We start from the raw sequence: 25,824 nt of genomic DNA on the forward strand, positions 1-25,824 counted from the left end.
TGGGGGACAAAGGGTCATACACTTTCTGCTTAATATTTCTAGAAATTAAAAACTGCTCAAAGTCTATTAATTGAAAAAAATTATTACTCTAAATCTTGGAAAACAAACAAAAGAAAAAAAGAAACAAAAAACATTCTGCTCCTACCACTACAAAAGTATATGTTTAATTTTAAATTTAAGAGAATCTTTAAAGATGAAATAAATTAGCCAGCTAAAGCTAACAGGGCAGCCTCCAGCGTATGTGCTGTTTCAATTACATCAAATAAGAAAAGAATTTAAAAATAAAATTTTTCTAGGCACATTTTACAGCCACGCCATCAACATCCAATTCTGGAAGCCAAACACCCTAACTTGACTCACGCCACCCGCAAGTCTGGCAGCTGCACTCCTGATGTCCTGGGCCAATGCCAGATCCTAATTTGGCATCAGTAAAGAGTGCATCCCAACCTAACGCACTCAGGACAGCACCAGCAAGGTTTAGCAGGAACTTCTCTCAGATCTGCTGTCACAATCCCTGCAGAATTAACGTCAAAAGCTATCTAACCTTGTGAGGCTCTTTCCTGAGTTACAGGAATGAGAACAGGCTGTGAAAGGCTTTTTCCAGTGTGCAGGGCTCACTGGTGGCTGGTATGGGACCTCTGTGGCACCTAACCACACAGCCACGGCCACTGTCCCCTCCAGCTGCCTCCACTGGAGTCAAAGTCTCACTAGTGACCTGGCTGAGGGGTGGCTGCAGCTCACACTCTGTGGACTAAGTTCCTTTTTCTTATCAACATGATCCCTAAGATTCAGGGAAAATGAATCTTCTCCTTGTGGTAGAGTCCACTGCAAGGACTACAATGGATGTCCCAAGCCTTTCCTTCACACTCCATGAAACTACAAAATTAAGCAAAACAAAAAGAAAGAAGGAGGAGAAATGAAAAAAGTCTTTAAGCAAAGTAGGAAAGGTGTACCATTCCTATAAATGGGGCTAAGTGAGGAAGTAACCCTGGGACTGGGAGGACTAGAACCTCTTCGCTGCTTTCTCCTTCCTTCCCTTAGCTCACACCCATAAGCCTCGAGTTACAGCCCTGCTTTGTGCTGGCTTTGCTTATATTCTTTTGCAAACAGCCAGGACTAAAACAAACATTAGGTAGTGCTCACACAGGAAGGTCTTCAAAAAGCTCACAGTGTATGCATGGATTTCAAATATTTCTGCAAGAAAATTAACTTTACCTTTTAGTTCATTTTTTTCATGAACTTTTTGGAAACTCCTAACATTACAGATATGCAAAAATATTCAGATCTGCTGGGATTTAGAATAATTTTTGCCATGCCATGCAACAGGAAGGTAGAGGTAGTATAGTTAATACAATAGATATAACTTTTAAAGGTGATAATTTCTAATAATTTTAGAAGTGGAAACATTTTATAGACCCACCCACCCCCCTTTCCTTTCCTACAGAAAAGTTGCAAGTAATTGTCACTTTGCTCTTAACAACTTCCTGAGAATTTAATGAGACCCCTGGAGAGGAATGAGGACATGTGGGAAGTCACCAAACCATGTTTGGAAAGTAACAGCTGCCAACACCAAGGTATTAGGATTGTGTTAGTTCCTAATTTCGATTCCACAATTGTTGAGTGAACAAGTAGACAGTCAGGTAGGTAGAGCCATGCTTTCTGACTCAGTGTCATGTCACAGAGATAGAGAATGTCAAGGGCAATGTTTTCCAAAGGGAAGTCCCCAGACGAGCAGCTTCTTGTGGCCTGGGATTATGACAAACACACAAATCCCACTCTCCTAGTGCACAGAGAATGGGAAACCATAGGCTGGGAAACCTGAGGATGGGCTCAGCAGTCTGTGTTTAATGAGTCATCAGGGTGATTCTGATGCCTGTCCCTGGTTAAAACCACCCCCACCCCCACTCCCGTCCCCACCCCCTGTATAAAGACACCCGGACAGGGTCGTGTTTTCCCACCTCACGCGCCAAGCAGCCTGTAGCTGTGATTTCTTTGCCATCTCATGGAGGACAGTCCTGAGATGAGATTTTTTGAAGTCTTATTGATGAGGGTTTGAGGTGAACCAAATGGTACCCAGGTTGGAAGAAAAGATATTCTTAGCTCAACAGGGACAGAAATAGCAGGGATTCAGGACCCCAGAGATTGTCCATAAATGAAGACAGAGGGGCCAGTGCTGTGGTATAGTGGGTAAAGCAGCTGCTTGCTCTGCCGGCATCCCATATGGGTGCTGGTTTGAGTCCTGGCTGCACCACTTCTGACCCAGCTCCCTGCTAATGTGCCTGGGAAAACAGTGGGAGATGGTCCAAGTCCTTGGGCCCCTGCACCTATGTGGGAGACCCAGAAGAAGCTCCTGGCTCCTGGTTTTGGATCAGTCCAGCTCCAGCCATTGTAGCCATTTGTGGAGTGAACCAGATGGAAGATTCTCTCCCTTTCCCTTTCTCTCTCTCTCTTTCTCTCTTTTTCTCTCTCTTTAACTCTGCCTCTCAAATAAATAAACAACTCTTTTTTTAAAAAAAATGAAGACAGAGTTGCCCCAAAGTCTTGTGTGTGGTACTGGGTAATGAATTTGGGAACAGGCTGGTGGCCCATCAGCCTTCCCTGGGTTCCAAGTCTGGTTGCCATGTGCTCTGCTGAGAGACACGTGGCCTTTGGGACACCTTTGTAGGAACATGCTCTCCTTGCCCTGTCAAGTGGGAAACATCTGAGCCCTTTATGATTACACTGTTGCTGTTTGGCTAGCTGCTCCCAGCTCTCCTACGCAGGGAGGCAGGGTGAGGTGAATGCCGCACAGATCCAAGGCATCATCTCGTCACACACAGAAAAGGTCTTACCCCAACCCTTTAACCCCCAGTATCATGACTGGGTGGCTGACCGACCTGTCCCAGTTTGCCTGGGGCTGTCTTCATGTTATCACCCAAAATGCCACATCTTGGAAAAGCCTTCAGTCATGAGAAAACTGAGATGTCTGTGGATTCAGAGTTCCAAGGATAAAAGTTTGCTCTCTGATAGCTGAACTGCTGTGGAGTGCAATAATAATTTAGTAATGAGCACCAAGAAAGGAGAAAGTCGATGGCATTAAGCAGCAGCTGGGTGGAAGAAAGTGCACGTGTTCCGCCCAGCAGTGGTGGGGGAGACAGGCCAGGCAAGGTCTCAGATTAGGTCACTAAAGCCCGATGCCAGACACCAGATGCTCTCCTGCGACTTTCAGAAACCCTGACACCATGTGCTGCCAACCACGGCTCCCTTGGGAGACTGGTTCAACACTGTGTGCCCCCCAAGCACCCTAAAAATTTAAGATGCAATGTCATTAAAGTTACTCTTAGTAAATGCAATACTATTCTGATCTTCAAAACAAAATACGATTAAGATACATTTCCTGGAGATCAGAAGGTAAACAAGATACTTCTCTCAGGCAAGATACAATGGGAAACCCAGGAGCAGGCACCAAGTCACAAAGTTCAACGAAAGCCTGTGTACTTCACACTAAGAAAACGCAAGTGAAGCTCCCGGTGCCTAAAGCAGGTACTACGTGTGTGGGAGCCCCTGCTCCTTTATTCAGATTTCCTCAGATCACCCACTGAGACCCCCTGTTCTTACTGCTAAAAAAATTTTAAACCCAGTTTTTTTGGATCACAGCAAAGGAAAAAAGAAAGAAGGGGAAGAAAGGTAGGTTTACCAACAGCAAGAAATATCAGCTATGTGTTCAGAGAGCAGAAAGAAAAAAACCAGGATCTGGTACATTAACTAAAAATCATAGTGGCTGAGGGCCATTTAATACCAGGTGGCTCCGTATCACAGGGGTTCCTGAGGGTCTGCCTGCATTACAGCCCTGCGTGACTGTCGTTAAAAACCACATCCTGAGATGCTCAGGGACAGAACTGTGTTCGGTATACTCCATGTGAAAAGTGGTTACAGGTTTTTAGGAAGTTTTAGCTGTCTGGAAAACACATTCACATGGACAATCTCATTTCTTAAGATGTCTGTAGTCAATCCTCATGTCTGAAACAGGAGTGACTTCTAAAATATAACTCAGGTTCCGGGGCTGGCGCTGTGGCAAGCGGATTAAGCTGCTGCGTGTGATGCCAGCATCTCACACACACTGATCTGAGTCCTGGCTGCTGTACTTACAACCCAGCTCCCTGCTCATGTGCCTGGGAAAACAGCAGAAGATGGCCCAAATGCTTGAGCCTCTCCCACCCATGTGGGAGACCTGGATAGAGTCCCAGGTTCCTGCTTCGGGCCTGGCCCACCCCCATTTGCGGAGTGAACAAGTGGATGGAAAATATCTGTCTCTCCCCTTTTCTCTGTTACTTTCCCTTTAAAATATATAAACACTTCTTTTTTTCTTTTAGGCTCACAACTCAGATCCTATCACTCCTCTGCTGAAAATGCTCATTGGTTTCCCATTTTGCTGAGACGATACCCTCACTATTCAACTTGCGGACCTCAGACCAAAACCACCAGCACCACCTGGAAGCTCATGAGAGTTGCAGGATCTCAGGAACCACCAGACCTGCTGAACCAGAATCTTCATTTTTAACTAGATCCCAGAGTGCTAAGACAAGGAGAAGTACGGACCTTGGGGCCAGCGCTCTGGTACAGTAGGCTAAGCCTCCACCTGTGGTGCCCATATCCCATATGGGTGCCGGTTCAAGTCCCAGCTGCTCCATTTCCAATGCAGCTCTCTGCTATGGCCTGGGAAAGCAGCGGAAGATGGCCCAAGTCCTTGGGCCCCTGCACCTGCATAGGAGACCCAGAAGAAGCTCCTGGCTCCTGGCTTTGGATCGGTGCAGCTCTGGCTATTGCAGCCAACTGGGGAGTGAACCAGCAGATGTAAGACCTATCTCTCTGCCTCTCCTCTCTCTGTGTAACTCTGACTTTCAAATAAATAAATAAATAAATATTTAAAAAAAAAAATCCTGTGGCAAACTAACTCACTGCCCTCGACCCTTGACTCCAATCTCACATAATCAGCGAAGCCACCATGAGCGCTGTGAATAAAAGTGCACTTACCACCCTGGCACCACCTCCTCCCTTGGACCACCCTCGACACCCTTGCTGTATTTTCTCCTCCACAGCACTTGACTTTCTAACATCTCATAAAACAGGCTGATTTCTTCTCTTTAAAAATTTGTGTTTGTTTATTTTTGTTTGAAAGGCAGAGAGAGAGAGAGAGAGAGAGAGAGAGAGACAGTCAGACAGATATCTCCCATCAGTTAGTTAACTCTCCAAATGCCTGCAATAGTCAGGGTTGGGCCAGGCCAAAGGCATGAGCCAGAAACTCCATCTGGGTCTTCCCTGTGGGTAGTGGGGGCCCTACTGCTTGAGCTAAAACCTCTGCCTCCCAAGGTATTAGTGGCAAGCTGGAGTTGGGAGTGGCCAGTGCACAAACCTAGGCCCTTCTGCAAGGGAATTGACATCCCAAGTGGTATCTTAACCACTGAGCCACGCACCTGCCCTTGCTTATTTATTTGCTATCTCCTTCTGCTGGAGTCTAGCACCATGTGGACTGGAGTCTTTGACTGTTTTGCTCACTGATGTCATATGTACCTAGAACAGTACCACTGATATACTGTTGGCAGGCTGACTCTTGCAACTGATTGTCAACAAGATTAATAAAGAAATTTAGAATAAGAAATTTAGAAAAGTTCAGGTCGATTTGATATTGGCAAAACATCCAAATGAGTGATTGTTTTTCTAATAACTTTTTAAAAATTTTATTTCACAAAAATATCAGACTGTGCAAATTGGGAAACAACCAATTAGGAATTGATCTTCCAAAATAATTGGGAAGCAGCAGCCCAGGGCACTTAGGGATTGTTAATAATCATTTTTTGAATGAATATAATGAATGCCTAAAGAATAAATATATCGTAAAATCAGATCAGGCCCATATACATTTCTATCAGTGCTACTGAGTAATGTAACTGCTTGAATTAATGGCACAGTGACTTACGCTTTGCATTTCCTGAGTAGGTTATGCTCCTCTCTCCACAAGCAATGAGTCAGCCCATATGGGTCAGGCAGGAGCCTTCTTAGGTGCTGTGACTAAGAGGCTCAAGGCAGTCTTGCCCAAGCCCCACATTCATAGACTTGCTTGCATGGCTGCTTTGAGCAGAATCTGAGATTGAGGAGCTTTAGATTTATTGCTTTCTCCTCAGCCCCTACACCACCAGACTCCTTTATTGTCCTCATGGCAAGTTAGAAGACAAATCTGGTGAATGTTAGTATTTTATTTATTTTTTTTTTTTTCACAAAAGGGGCCAGTGCTATGGCATAATGGGCTAAGCCTCCGCCTACAGCCAGTATCCCATATGGGTGTTGATTGTGTCCCAGCTGCTCCTCTTCCAATCCAGGCCTCTGCTTATGGCCTGGGAAAGCAGTAGATGATGACCCAAGTGCTTGGCACCCTGCACGCATGTGGGAGACCTGGAAGAAGCTCCTGGTTCTTGCCTTTGGGTCAGCACAGCTCTTGCTGTTGCGGCCATTTGAGGATTGAACCAGCAGATGGAAGACCTCTCCCTGTCTGTAGCTCTACCTCTCAAATAAATAAATCTAAAAACAAACAAACAAAACAAAAAAGAAAAAAACAACAACAGAGAAAGGGCACGCATTTAGTTTAGCAGTTAAGACCCTGCTCCATGGGGCCCACACCGAGTTAAATCACTGCCTGCATTGCGGTATCCTATACGGCTCCAGTTTATGTCCAGGCTGCTCCACTTCGGATCCAGTTCCCTGCTAATGCACCCGATAAAGCAGTGGAACACAGCCCACGTGCTTGAGCCCCTGCACCCAACTGGGAGATGTGGATGAAGCTCCTGGCTCCTGGCTTCAGCCTGGCGCAGCCCTGGCTGTTGTGGACATCTGGGGCGTGAAAGAGCAAATGGAGGATCTCTCTCTGTCTCTCCTTCTCTCTGTAACTCTTTCAAATAAATGAATCTTTAACGAAAAGTTAAAAAATATTTCATGGTGGAATATTCAAGTTTGATTCCCAGCCCTGGCTCCAGACTCCGGCTTCCTGCCAATGCAGACTCTGGGAGGCAGTGGAGATAGATCAAGTAATTCGATTTCTGCCACCTACAGGGAGACGTGAACTGTAATTCTAGCTTCCAGCTTCCGGCATGGCCAAGTCCTGGCTGTTGCAGGAATTTTGGGGAATGAACCAGCAGGTGGGAGTCTTCTCTCTCTCTCTCTCTCTCTCTCTCAAATAAATAAATGAATAAATAAATAAAATTTATGAACAAAACCAGAAAAGGTCATAGTCACAGTATTATTATTCAGTCTTCCACCAAAAAAAAAAAAAAAGTGGAAATAATAGATCATTTAAGGCCAAGAATTAAACACAAGTCTGATTTGCTAAAATGTCTCTTAAAGAATATACTTTTATTTCTGATAACATGAACAAATCTGGAAAACTTGTTTTTCAATTCATCTTTGTCGTTTTCTCGGGTCAAGGGAAATTTGGTTTGCATGTAATACTTTTTCCTACCTGAGCTTTCTTCCCTTCTCCTCCTGCTTAAAAGACAGCAGCAAAATGAAACAGCTTGGATGACTTTAATTTGTTCCACTAATATGTGCTATCTATTTGGGAATGACTAAAAGGCACTTGTTTTGCTCAAGGATTATTAGAAGTAACATTTGAAAGCTTTTCTCTGTCTCACTTATTCAGGCAGCTTCCTTTCATTCTTGTTTCCATTATATTTCATTACAGCTTTGGATGCTCAAGGTTTAATTTGGGGAGCTGTGAGGAGAGAATTCATAAGTGGGAAGATAGGATCCAAAGAGTTTAAAAATCTAGTAGATGCATGAGAATAACTACAATATGAGGCAGGATGTGATAGACACCATGTGAAAACTTAAAGGGTGCAGGGGAGACCATCACTGTGGACCTCAGAAGATGCAGAGGATTCTGATGAGTGAGTATTAAAGGACATGTGGGGGTCAGCGCTGTGGGGTAGCCTGCAGTGCTGGCATCCCATATGGGGCGCTGGTTTGAGCCCCGGCTGCTCCACTTCCGATCCAGCTCTCTGCTGTGACCTGAGGAAGCAGTAGAGATGGCCCAAGTCCTTGGGCCAATGAACCCATGTGGGAGACCCAAAAGATGCTCCTGGCTCCTGATTGGTGCAGCTCTGGCCAATGTAGTCACCTGGGGAGTGAACCAGTAGACAGAAGACCTCTCTCTCTCTCTCTCTCTCTGTAACTCAGACTTTCAAATAAAATAAATAAATATTTTAAAAAAAGAAAAAGAAAGAAGGAAAGGACATGTGAAGTACAGGGGCAGCATGAACAAAGTCACCCAGCGGGAGGAAACAATACAGCCATGTTTGGAGACTGAAGTGTCTGCATACGCTCAAGCACAGAATGAGGAAGAAATATCAGCGGACATTAGAGCCAAACAGGAAGATTAGGATCGGAGCAGAGAAACCTTGAAGGTCATACCAGGCAGCTTGGAGTCGATGAAGGGGTGCTGGGGAGCCACTGAAGAGTGTGGAGGAAAAGCAGTCATGATCCAGGTTATGCTCTAGAAAAGCTTCCTAGGCACCCATGTACAAGAGGGATAGACGGAGCAGAAGACTGGGGCAGGAAGACCACATAGGGTGCTGTCTGCAAGAGTGTAAGGGGAAGGGATGGCCACAGTGGTGGACCTAACAGGGAGCTGTCTATGTTAGAGGGAAACGTGAGTTGTAAGAGGAAAGTATATATGTGCCATTTATAACAAATCAGATTTGTAACTTATTTGACTTTTTGGTATATTTTTCTACATACTTAGAAAGATGATTATAATCCAACAAGTTTCTTTTCTCTTCAATAGCTGTCCCTTCAAAATGTAGTGTATTTTTACACTCCTGACCTATTTCACCAAACCTGAATGCCTTATATTAAGAACCTAATGTTTCCACCTGTTATTTATACTTGATATAGATTAACTTGACATTTTTTATAACATCGGTAACAAAAATCGCAACAGCAGCTGACAAGTACCTGATCTTATATATCATATATAGCCTGCACTCACACTAGCTCACACACTCCTCAGTTTAAACCTCCCAGAAATGAACTACTATTTCTCTCATTTTACAAACATAGGAACACACATAAGGAGTTGTCACATAACTTGATTCGTATTCCACGAGAGAGCAGAGATTTGAATCTGGGTTGGTCTGCCTCCAGAACTTGTGCCTTTAGCTTCCCAGCCATTGTTCTTTTTGATAATGGCATGTTTTAAAAGAGAATGCCAAAAGAGACAAAGACCAAATATAACACATAAAACATACAACAAGATGATAGATTGAAACCAGCACATATCAATAATCACATTAAATGTAAATGCTCTAAATACTCCTATTAATAGGTAGAGAATGTCTATTTGGATAAAGAAAAATAGCCAACTAAATCCTTGCATCATAGATTCTTCTCCATTGCCGTCTTTCCCCTAAATTCTTCTCTGCTCCTACCCCTACCTCATTGTGGCCTTGCTCCTGAACTTGAGCTGGCCATGGGAACAACACTCTTTCTGATGGCTTTGCTGCACCATTTTAAAGGTTCTGCTAAAGTGGCCTCATCCTCTCCAGTCTCTCTTCATGAGTTTAGAAGTTCCATATGGCTGAAGACCATAACACATTTATCACGCATTCTCCACTTTATGTTGTACTATCTCATCACTGAAAAATATGCTAATAAGCAATCTGGAGAGACCTGATAAATGATTATTTCAGAAAAATAGGGTAGCCATTAAGTAATCTGAAAAGCTTTCTTTCCTTGGAATGATCCATAGTATCCTATCTTCTGACTCACAAATGTTTTTCTGCAATCATGTTTTTATCTTCCAGAGGTACTGATTATAATCACACACACACACACACACACACACACACACACACACACCATACACGCGCATGCATGCCTGAAACTGACTTTTGCTGTATTCTGTAGCAAGGGATTTAGATAAGAGGGCAGAGATTTTTCCAAAGGCATGAGGGAAGGTGCCTGTCTTCTCGCAGCAAGAACGGCCATGGTGCCACGAGGGTAGGACTACTCGGTAAACCCACATCCTTTACCAAGCCCTGGGCACTGACCTTGAGTGATCTGCTCCACAGAGAGCTGGTCTGCTGTCTATCTCTCCTTCAACAAATAAACTTTCAGGACAGTTTCCTAATGTGAGGTTCTTACAAGTAAAGAGAAAATGAAGGCCTTGGACACTCATTATCTTCCCTCAGGAATGTAAACTTCAGCGGCCTGGGTAGGCGGTAAACTGCTACCTTTACTACAAGTCTGCTTCCCAGCCTATAATGGTTTCCCCAACCTGAACTTTTCGCTAACATCCCGTCCTATTACCGTCTAATTGAGTCCTGTCTTCCAGACAGTCTTGACCAAACAACTCACTGCAAAGTACACAAACATGCAAACGGCAGAAGCAGCACGCAGTTCAAGATGTCTTCCTTACCAAGGCTTTGAGGGGCTGCCCGGGGCCTTGGTCCTTGACGATCTGGAGCAACAAGGCATGGCGAATCAGTCCCAGCCAGTGAGAGCTTCAGAGAGACCAGTAAGAGCAACGTTATTTGCATCCTCTGATGAAGCAGCCTTAAGGGCATGGTATCCATCTCACTAATGACCCCTTAACCCTGACCAGAACGGGCAGAGACCAAGTCTGTCCGAGTCACTCGTAAGTTGCCCACATCCCACATTGGACAGAGGGGAGGTGCACTCCTATGGGCAATTAGAAGTAAAGTCCCAACACCTTTTGCTCTGTTCACCCCTTTCGTCCTCTGAACATGCAACCCGGCCCCCTCTTCAATTAATTATAGTCCAGGAAAGAAAAACAACTCTGTGCTGATTTTCAACTATACTTCATTTTTATCCTTAAGAAAGAAAAAAAAGAAAACCTATAGGAAGGTATTAATCTACTTAACATTTCTAAGTACATCATCCAAAGGATTTTGTTTTTTTAATCTTACATATGCTCAGCAGAGTTACTGGCAAAAACTGTACATTTTCTTCATTTCATCCTTTCAACATCAAATAGTAGGCAGCAAAAATTGGATCAGACTTCAAAGCCTGCTGTGGGCTCCAAGTCACAGAGAGACGCCTCCATTTCACATATTGAATTCGAGCAAGATATCAAAGTGCTACCAAAGAACCTCGGGTCCTTACTCAAAAAGAGGCTCTAACATCTGTAGAGAGTGGAGCGCACAGACAAATCACCTCGGGGAGCAGCCGGCGTTTCTTCTCAGCAGCGCATTTCCAAGCTTTTGATTCTCTCTTCACTGTACCTCCCTGTCTCTCGACTGAACCAAAGTTCTTTAGCAAGCTGGGCTTTTGTCTCAAAGATTCCAAAATATCACTAACAGTTGCAATGTTTGGATGGCCTGACCATGCAGCCACAGACGGCTTCGAGCCCAGGGACCTGTCCGGGTCTGAAGGGAGGATTCGTTGTTGCCTGGCAACCAGGAGGTCCAGCTACCTTATTTGCATGTCCCGCGAAGCCATCGAACCCTTTTGGAGAACTCTGGGCTTGCGAGTCCCTAAAAAAAACAATAATAATCATTTTCCAAAAGTTTGAAGATGATTTTAAAAAAAGCACTTAAAGAGGATTTTCTCCAAAGATGTATCAGAACATACTCCAATCTTCCACTGCTTCCTATTCCAGCGCTTGGTTCAAAGGACATGGTCAACTTAAGGAAAGGCTTCCTATGGTATAGCTCGTCTGTGTTATCACACACCCACAGTCAGCCAGTAAACTTCCTGTTTTAAGTCACGTGATCGAATTTGGGCTAGTGAGCCCCGTCGGGCTTCTACAGTTTAGCAAGAAGCCAACCCACTTGATGCTAAGGCTGCACCTCCTGCATAAGTCCTTAATCACGTTCACTGTTCAAGAATTTAACCTGGGTTCTGTAGTCAAAGAAGCTTGGGAAGGACCAGGTTGTACATAGCTTAAGGGTTTCCTTACTGCAGGGATAATCTACAGTCACATGTACACTTATAGATCTCAAAAGTGGAATCAGGTAACAATGTGGGTGTGGGTGTGCTCAAATAATCTGGCCAAGGAGCTTAAAGTGATAGCCTGTTAACATCTAGTAAAATATTAATATTTCATGGCACAAAGTTTGGAAAAATCAAGTGTGCTGCACCGTCAGTTTCTAGTAATGGAACACAATTATGAAAGTGTGCTTCTAACACACCTTTGAAACAGGAGCTGCTCTTAAAAAGCCTGCAGAGTGCAACGCACCAACAAAGGAGGAGAAATCCAAGTGCTGAGCCTGTCTCAATGTCCCTGATTACAGGCTCACGATCACACACACACACATACCTCACACAAACCCATGGCTTTGGGTAAATTCCTCTGTTCTGGGTTCTAGTTTTTCACATATGCAGTAAGTGGGACTGACATAAAATATTCTTAAGATCTCCTCCAGCTCTACATTAACAATCTTCTTCTTTGTTTAAACGGACAAACTCCTTTCAGTGTGTGTGAACTGCTCATGGATATTACCTTTTTGTTGTTGTTGTTTTGGCTAGCCATTTATTTGAGAGGCAAAGTGACAGAGAAAGAGAGGGGGATAGAAAGAAAAGAAGAGAGAGAGGGATCTTCTATCTGTTGGCTCTCTACCTAGACCGGCACAATGGCCAGGACTGGTCCAGGCTGAACCCAGAGTCCAGGTCTCCTTTATCAGTGTCAGAGGCCCAAGTAACTGGGCTATCTTCTGCTGCTTTCCTGGGTGCACTGAGAGAGGTAGATAGGAAATGCAGCAGCCACGACTCAAGCCACTGCTACCATACAGAATGTGGCATGGCAGGCATCAGCTTAGCACAGCAATGCCAGCCCCTGGATGTTACCTTCGAAATCCATTTACTTACAGATTATAAGCATCATGCCCATTTCAAAAAGATCGCATTGGTACTTGAGAGGAGGGGACTGTAATTATATATTGATTTGTGCATATTTTTGTTAGCCTGTCTCCCCCAGTGGAATACAATTCTCCCTCTGAGAAGCAAGGGACTGGAATTGCTTTATTTCCTACTCTCTCTCAGTACCTAATCCAGTGCCTGCTGCGCAGTAAGTGCTCAACAAAAATTAGACAAGTTGAATAAACAAAAGAATGATTAGTGACTCCATAAAACATGAGTCTATGTAGATCAGTAAGAATACCATTACCGCTAAAATTAAACTAGCTGGGGCTGGCACTGTGGCATAGTGGGTAAAGCTGCCACCTGGAATTCTGGCATACCATATGGGCACCGGTTTGAGAACTGCCTGCTCCACTTCCAATCCAGCTCTCTGCTATGGCCTGGGAAAACAGCAGAAGATGGCCCAAGTCCTTGGGTCCCTAGACTGCATGGGAGAGCCAGAAGAAGCTCCTGGCTCCTGACTTGGATTTGGCTCAGCTCCGGCCATTGTGGCCATCTAGGGATTGAACCAGTGGATGGAAGACCTCTCTTTCTCTCTCTGCCTCCGCCTCTCTGTAACTCTTTCAAATAAATAAATAAATCTTAAAAAAATGTTTTTAAATAAAACTAAACTAACTAGCATTTACATAGCACATCATAGTGTTGAAATGCTATTATATATCTAATGAGAGGCTCACAATCATTTGAGCTGGGCATTTTAATTGCATCTATTATATAGATGCAAAAGCTGAGGTTCAGAGAAGCTAGGTATCACAGCAAATTCCTGGCAAAAAGCCAAGACCTTGACACATGGCTGACTCCCAGTCCTGCTCCTCCGAACCATGATGCCCTCTATGTGCTTCAGTCTTTGGCCATCAGCCCAAGGGACTCGCTCACTTGTCCAGGTTGCACGAGCCCCAGAAGCTTTGGGATAACTGCTACATAGGTAGATTCTATATCCTTCAGCAGAAAACCTAGGTAAGGGAGTGTGGATGCCAAATTACTGCTAGGTCACCAATACCTGCCCTTCCTGCCCCAACTAACACAGGAAATTCTTAAGAACTCCTATAGCAGGGCCAGCACTGTGGCGCAGCAGATTAAAGCCCTGGCCTGAAACGCTGTCATCCCATATGGGCACCGGTTCTAGTCCCGGCTGTTCCTCTTCCGATCCAGCTCTCTGCTGTGGTCTGGGAAAGCAGTAGAAGATAGCCCAAGTCCTTGGGCCCCTGTACCCTCGTGGGAGACCCCAAGGAAGCTGCTGGCTCCTGGCTTCAGATTGGCGCAGCTCTGGCCTTTGTGGCTATCTGGGGAGTGAACCAGTGGATGGAAGACCTCTCTCTCTGTAACTTTGTATTTCAAATAAATAAAATAAACCTAAAAAACAAAAACAAAAACAAAAACAAACAAGCAAAAACAACTCCTGTAGCTTGTGTGGCTTTTCAGGACCCAAAGGCTAGTGATGGACACTGCCCAACTCTCCAGTGGTCGGCTCACGGGTTAGACTCTCCTTATTCAAGCCTTTAGAAGCCTCTAAGGCAACTCAATGTAATGACCACATGTGTTACTTGGTTGAGAAAAGGTAGGGCGTGGGTAGGTTTGTGGGAGTAGTGTCCACAGGCAAACAGCTTTAGAAAGCACTCAGTTCAACAACATTAAGCAGCTTTCTTTCCTGAGAGGCTTTCCAGAAACTTGAAGCTACTAATATGCATAAACATTTATGCATAATATGCATAAAGAAACTCCAACAGAAGAATGGGAAACATTTCCTAGACGTTGTTTTAACAGTGGGCCCTTCTCCCAGAGAGCATGTCGTGGGGCTACTGGTTCTTAGAACACAGCTTTGGAAACACTGAGCAGTCCTTATTCAAAAACAAATCCCAATTTACTTTCTTTAAAAAACATGTCAATGTTCTTCAAAAGTTTCTTGGTAACTGCCTCAACTCCTTTTTAACAATTTCTCTTCTGAAAATTTTTATTGACTTTTTGCCTCAGGGTCACGAAACTGCTAAGTGGATAAGGCTCTGCATTTCCCACCACCCACATGAGGAGAAGCAGAGCAATAACAGGAAGCCGGCGCTGACTGCATTCATACGGTGCCAGCAAGCCGGCGAAGCGCGCGTACACGGTCATCTCATGTAACGCTGCTAACAGCCACACGGACTGGCTCTGTTTCTAGACTCATTTTTACAGATGAGGGAAATAAGGATCCAGAAGCAAATGGCTTGCTTCATACCCTAACTAGTAATCTGTGAGCCTAAGACTTACTGACTGTAGAAAAGGAGATGTTAGAAGGAAATGAATGATTCAGACAGGGACTGTCAACTGCTTATCAAACCATTAGAAAAATGGTTGATGGGGAGCGGGGCATTCATGCCGGTAACACCATGCAGATTCCTTCTTTCGGGGCACAAGAGGAGCAATGTACGTTAGCGAAATCTGAAGGTCGCCATTTCCACCCAGTCTAGTGCAACCAATGCCAGGACACCAGTGTCTCGCAATGTGCAAAGCTGCATGAAATAATATCACCCATGAGGTATTTTTTTTACCCTTTTGGTCAAAAATCATTTAAATGGGATCTTATCAAGGTTTTACATTTATCTTATAATTTATACAAAACGCAGGGAGGGCACAGAGGGACATGATGAATAAGGCCACAAAGAAGCAGGAAGACGAGTACAGAGGTTGAGCTATTTTCTGAGATAATTGACCCAACCTCTTAAAAAACAAAACAAAACAAAACAAAAACCAGTGTCAAGAAAACAGGGATTATTCTGGATTAAAAGAGATGTATTGACCTAACAATTTGATATAATACAATGTCCTGGTTAAACCAGATCCTGGCTCAAAATAAACAAGGTACAGAGGACATTCATAGAACAATTGATAAATTCTGACATGATTGACTTCAGATGATAATAGGGAATTACCCATTTAAATAGTGTGATATTATCTTTTGAGCTTGTAGGAAACAGTTTTGAAATAACACCGGTCCTCTGTCCCTGTTAGGAACCACGTGCTTAACCCGCAGCCGCTGCAGGAGCAGGTCTGGTTCCGAAGGGGTGGTGAGTGGTGGGCCGCTGTCTCTGTAATCTACCCATCATCCTGGGCCTCCAGGCAGCGTGACGCCTTCGGGGCATTCAACTGCCTCTCAGGCATCAAAGAGAACCTTTCTGCTGGGCATCTGCCCTGAAAACCCCCCCAGCACGAAGCCCTAAACTCATCCCCTCTTCTTAAACCCAGTGTGAGCCCAGTGTGACCGGAAGTGGGGCGGGGCAGGGGGCTGGCTCCGAAGTGGCCGGCTGCTGAGAGTGTACCCGCCCCCCTTCCTGGGCAGCAAAGATCCACCAGGCCAGCTGGCTCTGTCACGCCGTGCTGGCAGCCCTCTGTGAAGTCACCGTGGTCCGGGGCCTGGGCCTCAGCGTCACAGGCTCCAAAATCCAATTTGTCAGTTCACTGAGGGATGCTGAGTTGCACTAACCAAACGCAGAAGAGTCACATTTGAAAAGTAGAAGCCTGTGTGTGGTTTCACAATGCATAGTATGATCTGGCTGTGCTCTCCCTCTTGCTAGTGGACTGATAAACCCTGGAATTCAAATCCCACGGGGGCAGGAGAGCAGAGGAGGCAGGGTGCTCTTCGAGGGTGCGGCTGAGCAAGCTTGTCCCCTCACTGGCCTCTGTCCCTGCGGGGTTAGAATCAGTAACTTACTTCTTGGGGAGGCCGCAGACGCTCTGGCTACCCTCTGAGTCTCCCATTTTCTAAACTTCATTTAAACGACTCTGGATATCTCTATTAATTTTGATAAGATATTCAAGATTGCATCTTATTTTCATCAATTATAATGTAGAACAGTTTCTAGATGAGCTGAGAAATCCATTATCTGTTCACACTTGCGAGCATATTCTCTCTTCAAAACAGCATAGGTTACAGCTAATTCATTGTGGGTTGATTTTTGTGAGCTTGCCGCTCTCTCTAAATTTGGGCATATTTATTGTGGTAAACTCCTGTCTCACTGGGTAGCCCTTGGAGGAAGGCCTAATCAGCATAACCTAGCAAATGTGTTTCTGCTTCTTTGATAACCTAAGCAGAAATATTTTGTACATGCAGCACTTAATAACAAGAGGTCAGTTCCTTGTTCCCTAGAAGTAGCAGCCAATCCACGACATGGAAGATCTAATCAGGCCCGGCTATTTGAACATAGAAGGGGCTCTACAAATCTGGAGGGAGGCAAGTTTCACATAAACAAGTCATACAGCTTTTCCTTATGGAAGTTATTATCATGAGCGATAACAGAAAAAATAAACATCTTTCGAAATGGTTGCAGCGTCTTTGACTTATAAAGGTACATTCAGACATGCAAGGAGGCGCCGGCACTGCAGCACAGCGGGTTAAAGCCCTGGCCTGCAGTGCAGGCATCCCATGTGGGAACCACTTCTGATCCAGCTCCCTGCTAACATGCCTGGGAAAGCAGCATAGGATGGCCCAGGGCCTTGGGCCCCTGCACCCATATGGGAGACCCAGAAGAAGCTCCTGGCTCCTGGCTTTGGATCGGCACAATTCCAGCCATTGCAGCCATTTGGAGAGTGAACTAGTAGATGGAAGACCCATCTCTCTGTCTCTACCTCTCTCTGTAACTCTTTCTTTCAAATAAATAAAATAAATCTTAAAAAAAAAAAAAAGACCCATAAGGAATGACATTGAGAAGAGGCCAGTCTCAAAAATCTACACCAACTTGAGCGCTAAGAGAAGTTCCATATGATCTGGCCCTAGGCTGCACCCCAACCGGCAACTCAAGCGTTCTCCTATGGAGTCCGAACCTTCCAAATGCTGAAGATGTGACTGCAGAACATTGAGATCTGAATCTGCTGACGTCATCACCGCCCATCTACCTTTCCCTCTGTTACTCAGGCGGGTGTGACTGCAATGTTCATCTCACTGCATGTGTGTACTTAAACAGACTTGAAGACAGAGGATTGGGAGGTATAACAATGTTTTAAGAAGATCACACACTGTCAAGTTCAAGACACCCCGAATGTATATGTTGCCAAATCTTTTATTACAAAAGCTATAAAGTCAGGATTTCTAGGATGCCTTGCTTCTAGTTGCTACCACCACCCACACCACCACCACCAGTAAGCATTTGTCAAGCACCCATGAAACCTCCCAGGGCTGTATTTCCAGGCCATTGATTGCTGTCTCCCCTCCCTGTCCAGCTGGCCGTTGCATTCTCACGCTTCAGCTCAGGTAGCTCCTCTGAAAAGCCTTTCCCACTCCAACCCCTACCCCCATGTTACTCTAGGCAGAACTGGGGACTGCCTGGTGTATTCACACAACATACTGTACATAACCACGCTGAAAACTCCGTTCTGTCACAGGTTTATATGGTGGCACATCCTCACCAGTTGAAAGTGCCTGTGAATCACTACTGAAGAGCAGCGTCACTGAATTTGGATCAAGGTGGGGGAACACACAGAGCCAGCACCACACCCACTTGGCCTCTGAGGTACCAGAGCTCTTCCCATCCCTGTGCTCTTCGGTCCTGCCTTTTCTTCTTTATTCTTCACCTGATGGAAACGTTCCAGATTCCCATGGTCTCTGACCAGTCACCAATCGCTAATCAATGAACTCTAGTAATATCTGCCTTTCTACCCGAAGTCAACATAAAAGATCTGTTGGCAACACTATGCCCTTTTTCTTTGATGAAAATTGTTTTTATTAATAAAAACAACGGACGTTCACTTTTCAGCCTTATAAAACACAGATATCCAAAGAAAATATTGGGGCTAGTGCTATGGTGTAACAGGTAAAGCCAAGGGCTGCATTGCCAACATCCCATATGGGTGCCAGTTCGAGTCCTGGCTGCTCCACTTCCAATCCAGCTCACTCTTATGGCCTGGGAAAGCAGTAGAAGGTGGCCAAAGTGCTTTGGCCTCTGCACCTGCATAGGAGACCTGGAGGAAGCTCCTGGCTCCTAGTTTCGGATTAGCCACTTGGGAAGTGAACCAGAGGATGGAAGACCTCTCTCTCCTTCTCTGTAACTCTGCCTTTCAAATAAATAAATAGGGGCTGGTGCTGTGGCTTAGCGGATAAAGCCACTGCCTGCAGTGCCAGCATCCCATATGGGTGCTGGTTCAAGACCCAGCTACTCCACTTCTGATCCAGCTCTCTGCTATGGCCTGAGAAAGCAGTGGAAGACGACTCAAGTCCTTGGGCCCCTGCACCCACGTGGTAGACCCAGAAGAAGCTCCTGGCTCCTGGCTCCTGGCTTTGGATCGGTGCAGCTCCGGCCGTTGCGGCCATCTGGGGAGTGAACCAGCAAATGGAGGACCTCTCTCTCAGCCTCTCCTTCTCTCTCTGTGTAACTCTGACTTTCATGTAAATAAATAAATCTTTTTAAAAAAGAATACTGTTTCTTAAAAACAAACAAACAAACAAATAAATCTCTAAAAAAAAAAAAGAAAAAGAAAATACTGACCAGGGACAATTTCTACACCTAGATATAATCAGTAGTTAACAACCTGACATATACCTTTTCAGACACTCTTCTATGTTTACAGTAAGCATTTTAAAAATTAATAGCTCGGCCAGCGCCGCGGCTCACTAGGCTAATCCTCCGCCGGTGGCACCGGCACCCTGGGTTCTAGTCCCAGTCGGGGCACCGGATTCTGTCCCAGCTGCCCCTCTTCCAGTCCAGCTCTCTACTGTGGCCCGGGAGTGCAGTGGAGGATGGCCTAGGTCCTTGGGCCCTGCACCTGCATGGGAGACCAGGAGAAGCACCTGGCTCCTGGCTTCGGATCAGCGCGGTGCACCGGCCGCAGCCGGCCACAGCCGGCCACAGCCTGCCGGCCACAGTGGCCATTGGAGGGTGAACCAATGGCAGAGGAAGACTTTTCTCTCTGTCTCTCTCTCTCTCTCACTGTCCACTCTGCCTGTCAAAAAATAAAAAAAATTAATAGCTCATGGGGCTATAGTGCTGTGGCACAGTGGGTTAGGCCACTGCCTGTAGCACCAGCATTCCACACCGGCACAGGTTTAAGTCCCAGCTACTTCACGTCAATCTAGCTCCCTGCTCATGTGCCTGGAAAAGCACAGCAGATGACCCAAGTTCCTGGGCCCCTGCCGCTCATGCGGGAGACCTGGAAGAAGTTCCCGGCTTCGGCCTGGTCCAGTCCTGGTCGTTGTAGCCATTTCAGGGGTGAATCAGAGTACAGAAGACCTCTCTCTCTGTCTCTCCCCCTCTTTCTAACTCTGCCTTTAAAATAAACAAATACATCTTTAAATAAGGGGCTCATGATGTATTTACCTATAAGGATATCTCTGTGTATTTTTGAGTGTGTAATATAGACATATGCTAGTATATATGTATCTCATCATATTTATGGTTGTATAGTATTTCATTGAGTGATTGTCATAAGTGATTTAACTAATCTTACTTTTGAATATTTAAACTGTTTTCAATTTTTTCACATGGTAAATAATATCTCACGAAATATTCAATGCATATAGATTCATCAATCTTTTTTAAAAAAAACTTATTTCTTTATTTGAACGTCAGAGTTACAAGGAGAGATCTTCCATTCACCAGTTCACTCCCCGGATGGCTACAAAGGCTGAGGCTTGGCCAGGCTGAAGCCAGGAGCTTCCTCCAAGTCTCCCACATGAATGGCAGGGGGACACGCGCCTCATTGGTCTTTTTTTTTTTTTTTTTTTTTTTACAGGCAGAGTGTACAGGGAGAGAGAGAGACAGAGAGAAAGGTCTTCCTTTGCTGTTGGTTCACCCTCCAATGGCTGTGGCGGCCGGTGCGCTGCAGCCAGTGCACCACACTGATCCGAAGGCAGGAGCCAGGTGCTTCTCCTGGTCTCCCATGGGGTGCAGGGCCCAAGCACTTGGGCCAACCTCCACTGCACTCCCGGGCCACAGCAGAGAGTCGGACTGGAAGAGGGGCAACCGGGACAGAATCCGGTGCCCCAACCAGGACTAGAAACCGGTGTGCCGGCGCCACAGGCGGAGGATTAGCCTATTGAGCCGTGGCGCCAGCCCGCCTCATCGGTCTTAAACTTTGCTTATCTTGCCAGCAAAAGAAAGGGGGTAGCTCATCATTATGGTACTGGAACTTCATTATTTATAAAAAGGGAAAACATTATTCCTGGTCTCTAATATGTAATATGAAGGAAATACAAAGAGCATAGCAAAAGAGAAACAATAATAGTACAAAATAAGATCACCACCTTCGCAGGAATTAAAGGTGAAACAAGAAGGAATGAGTGTGACAGCATCCCCGTTGTTTTTCCTCATGAAGTTTGGATGCCCAGTAACTTTATAATAACTTGATGGTGTACCCTGTATCCTCCTAATCAGTATCACTGCTGAATGAGTTGAATTTGCAAGTTATACTTAAACACATAGACATTTGTTTGCTATGAAATACAGTTATTTTAAGCTTTAGAACACAGCTCAAGGACAAATTCATCAGAAAGGCTCAGAGAAGCTGATCAATGTTTCATAATGCCACGGCTCCAAGTTAGCACTAGTTAGATTTATATACTTATGCTAATTTCCCAAATCCCAACGAGCCCTTTAAATCTGATCATATTTGTTTGGCTCATTGCTCTTCCCCAGCCGTGAGCCTGTACAGTCTGCATTTGCCAGTGCGTGCATTCTCATTTCTTTTTTCCCCTCCTCTCTCACGACTTCATGGCAGGCAGCTGTCATGTACAGAAGCCGAAGGTCAAGCAGAAAGCTATCTTCGTTCTGCTGAGAATGCTTGCCTTTTGGGAAAAAAAAGAACACTCAACCAAGATCTTCCTATAAAGCTGGCTTCAGTTCTTTGTCAGCAACCAAGGGGGCTGAGAGAAAGCTGTGTCTCGGGCCTGGGGAGGGAGTGAAAGAGGCAGTTGTGCAGGAGAGCACCGCGACCGCGGGGATGCCTGGCACCACCAGCACAGCCCTGCAACGCTTTCTGTGCAATCGGTCATTCAGCGATGTGCCCTGGGCGATAGCGAGAGAAGCAGCTTCCTTTAGGGCAGACACTGTGCTCAGGGCGTGGCTGGACCATCTTACTCCATCCCGTGCCAGTGCTAGTGTCCTGGGTCCTCCATGTGTCCCTGCTTCACAGACCAGGAGGCAGCAACTTGGGCTACTGGGGTAACCCATTCAGGTTACACCCCATTCAGGTTATACCCAGATAAAAAACCCATGTCCGGGTGCCAGAGCCTGGGCTCTCAGCCTCCAGCACCGTTTTGTCACGCAACTCTTCCAAACAGTCACACGATCATATCTGGCATTCTAATGAGTCACATCTGCAATGACTAACAGTCTGTTTTAGACAACTTGCCAGGAACAGATTGAATGAGGCCCAATTATATTGGGAACTACCCCTTGACTCCTGCCCTGACCTTTTACCTGCCTTATGTCTATGAACTAATATTAAGATTACAGTATCGGGGCCACTGCTGTGGTACAGCAAGTTAAACAGCTGCTCGGGACACTGGCATCCTATATCCAAGTGCTGGTCTGGGTCCCTGTTACTCTACTTCCCATGCAGCTTCTGGGCAGGCAGCTGAAAACTGCCCAAGTGCTTGGGCTCCTGCCATCCATGCAGGAGACTGGGATGGAGTTCCTGGCTCTGGGCTTTGGCCTGGCCCAGCTCTGTTTGTTGTGGGCATTTGGGGAATGAAGGAGTAGATGGAAGATCGATCTCTCTCTCTCTCTCTCTCTCTCTCTCTCTCTCTCCCCTTCCTCTCTCTGCCACTTTGCCTTCCAAATAAATCAAATCTTTTATTTAAAAAGATTATCATAGTCAAAGTTCAAGTTCATTGGCAAGTTGTCTCAAGATTCTGTGATTATAAGAACAAGGTGTATGATATGTATAGTATAAGCTTCCTCAATACCTTTGAGACATCATTGACTGCCTTTTTTCTTTTTTAAGATGTGTTTATTTAACTGAAAGGTAGAGTTACAGAGAGAGGGAGAGACAGAGAGAAAGGTCTTCCATCCATTGGTTCACTCCCCAAATGGCTGCAATGGCCAGAAGCCAGGAGCCTCTTCTGGGCTTCCAACTCTAGTGCAGCAGCCCAAGCACTTGGGCCTTCTTTCACTGCTTTCCCAGGCCATACACAGAGAGCTGGATTGGAAGAGGAGCAGCTGGGACACAAACCAGTGCCGTTATGGGATTCTGGCACTGTAGGTGGAGGCTTAGCCCACTACGCCATGGCACCAGCCTCCATCATTAACTCTGTACTGAACACCTTTGAACGTGTCTCCTGGGCAGGCGTTATGTGCAGCAGGTTAAGCTGCTGGCTGGGAAGCCTGCATCCTCTATCAGAGTGTGTAGAATGGAGCTCCATCTCTGCTTCCAGTGCTTCCTGCTGATGGGCGCCCTGGGAGGCAGTAGATGATGGTCCAGGACTTGGGTTCCCGCTACCCATGTGCAAGACCTGGATGGAGTTCTTGGCTCCTGGCTTCAGCCTGGCATAGCCCTGGGTGTTGTGGGCTCTCATTCTCGTTCCCTTTCAAGTACGTATATACATACATAAATCTTTTGTAAAAAGGAAGGGCATTGTTTTATACTATATCAAAATCAGGAAATTAATATTCCATTAATATGATGCTATTATCCAATCTACAGAATTTATTAAGATTTTGCCAAATGTTCCAGTGTTATCTTCTGTACCAAAAGAAAGTCCTAAGTTATACACCATATTCAGTTGTCATGTTTCTTTAGCTCCCTTTCATCTGGAACAGTTCCTCCGGCTTCTCCCAGGTTTCACTTAAAGCCTACAGGCCAGTTGTTTTGTTCAAAGCCCTCCACTTGTTTGCTGTTTCCTCATGATTAAGTTCAGATTGTGCATATTTGGTGGGAAATCCACAGAAGTGATGTTTTCTTCTCAGTGCATTATATCAGGAGGCACAGGCTGCCAGTCTGCTTACTGATAATGCTGCCTTTGATTCCTTGGTTAAAGTGGTTTCTTGGGGGGCACCATGGCACAGTGGGTGAAGCCACCACCTGTGTGGCACTGGTATCCCACATGGGTGTTGGTTCGATTCCTGGCTGCTCCACTTCTGATCCAGATCCCTACTAATGTACCTGGGAAGGTGGTGAAGGATGGTTCAACTGCTTGGGCCCCTGTACTCTTATGGAAGTCTCAGAGAAGCTTCCTGGCTCCTGGCTTCAGACTGGCCCAGGTACAGCTATTGAAGCCATTTGGGGAGTGAACTAATGGATGAAAGATCTCATTCTCTCCATCTCTCTCTTTTTTTGTAACTCTGCCTTTCAAATAAATAAACAAATCTTTTTTTTTTTTTTTTTTTTTTTTGACAGGCAGAGTGGACAGTGTGAGAGAGAGACAGAGAGAAAGGTCTTCCTTTGCCGTTGGCTCACCCTCCAATGGCCGCCGCGGCTGGCGCGCTGCAGCCAGCGCACCGCGCTGATCCAAAGCCAAGAGCCAGGTGCTTCTCCTGGTCTCCCATGGGGTGCAGGGCCTAAGCCCTTGGGCCATCCTCCACTGCACTCCCTGGCCATAGCAGAGAGCTGGCCTGGAAGAGAAGCAACCGGGACTAGAACCCCGTGTGCTGGCGCCACAAGGTGGAAGATTAGCCTAGTGAGCCACGGTGCCGGCCTTAAATAAATAAATCTTTAAAAAAATAAAATAAAATGGTTTCTCCAAAGGTTTCCTTGTCCTTTAGAAATTTATAAGTTTCTTATAGGGATTTCTCTGAAGACTGTGCAAATGGCTTTTCTTCTCCTTAAACTTTCACTTACTAGTTAGAGCACCTATTCATGATTCTTGCCTGAAATTACTATTTGGTAGTTGCCAAATGTTGGCTTTCTGTTTCTATCTTTCCACTTACATTTATTATTTCACATTTTATTGCAAGGAGAGCGTACCCTGTTCCTTCCTTTCTTCTTTTATCAGTGGAGATTTATTAGTTCTTATTTTATTAAATGGATTATACACCTGTCACCATTTACTTTTATACCCAAATTGTTCTCAACTTAACACTAGCTTGATTTTTTTATTTGGAAGGTGGAGAGACAGATCTCCCATCCATTGATTTACTCTGCAAATGCCTGCAATACCCAGGCTGGGTCAGGCCAGAGCTGCAAGCCAGGAACTCAATCTGGGTCCCCCGTTGAGTGGCAGGGAACAAGCTACTGGAGTCATCACCTGCACCTTCCCAAGGTGTGTGTTAGCAGGAAGCTGGAATCAGGGAGCAGAGACACAACTTGAATCCAAGCGCTCCAGTATGTGAAGTGGGCACCCCGAGCTGCGTTTTTACTACTACGCCAAATGCCTGCTCTGATACTAGCTTCATTTTAAAGGGTTAGGAGTAACAGACTTCAAAATGAATACTTCAGAAAGAAATGCTTAATACCAAGGGTTACGTAAAGAAAGAAGGATGCCTCACAGATAACAACAATTCCATCTTCTACTACAATTATGAGTGCTTTTTATGTGTCAGATGGGATGCTGTGTACTTTGTATATGTTATTTAACATTCGCGACTTGGTAAGGCAGATATTATGCTGTTTGATCTTCCATTTAAAGATGACAAAATTGAGGGCCGGAGGAAATAAGCAATTTCATGAAGTTCTTATCCTCAGAAGTCGCTGGTCTGGAGGAACGCAGGATCCCTGCTCACAACCACCAGGAAACCCAGTGAATAGGTGTGGGAGTAGGGCCGCTCAGTTCCAGGGGGCAGCTGGGCACTTCTTCCAGGACCTCCAGAATCATCAGCTCTCACCGCATGTTTACAAATGGAGCGCTTGAAAACTGTAAGTCTGTCCAGGGACTTCCCTAACCTGCTTTGTGGAAACCATCCAAACCCTCCCCCCGCCACAAAAAAAAAAAAAAAAAAAAAAAAAAAAAAAAAACCAGCAAGGAAAGGATAAAAGAAGATCATCTGCACCAAGGTCAGCAGACACAGATCTAGAAAGGCA

General features: G+C 45.4%; 1 protein-coding gene across 2 annotated transcripts in view; it reads right to left on the reverse strand.

Annotated features, from left to right (window-relative positions):
* Positions 1 to 25,824, reverse strand: part of MYO3B (myosin IIIB) — a 474,261-nt gene that overhangs the window by 101,215 nt on the left and 347,222 nt on the right. For both annotated transcript variants that reach the window (XM_070070709.2, XM_089328195.1), the window contains exons 30-31: positions 11,462 to 11,522; positions 10,445 to 10,529 (exon numbers count right to left, since the gene is read on the reverse strand). In XM_070070709.2, coding sequence (XP_069926810.2) covers positions 10,445 to 10,529; positions 11,462 to 11,522 — 146 coding nt within the window. The remainder of the gene's footprint in view (positions 1 to 10,444; positions 10,530 to 11,461; positions 11,523 to 25,824) is intronic.

The sequence above is a fragment of the Oryctolagus cuniculus genome, chromosome 3 (assembly GCF_051225735.1).
Source record: "Oryctolagus cuniculus isolate XC-2025 breed Fujian yellow rabbit chromosome 3, ASM5122573v1, whole genome shotgun sequence".
Taxonomy (NCBI): Eukaryota; Metazoa; Chordata; class Mammalia; order Lagomorpha; family Leporidae; genus Oryctolagus; species Oryctolagus cuniculus.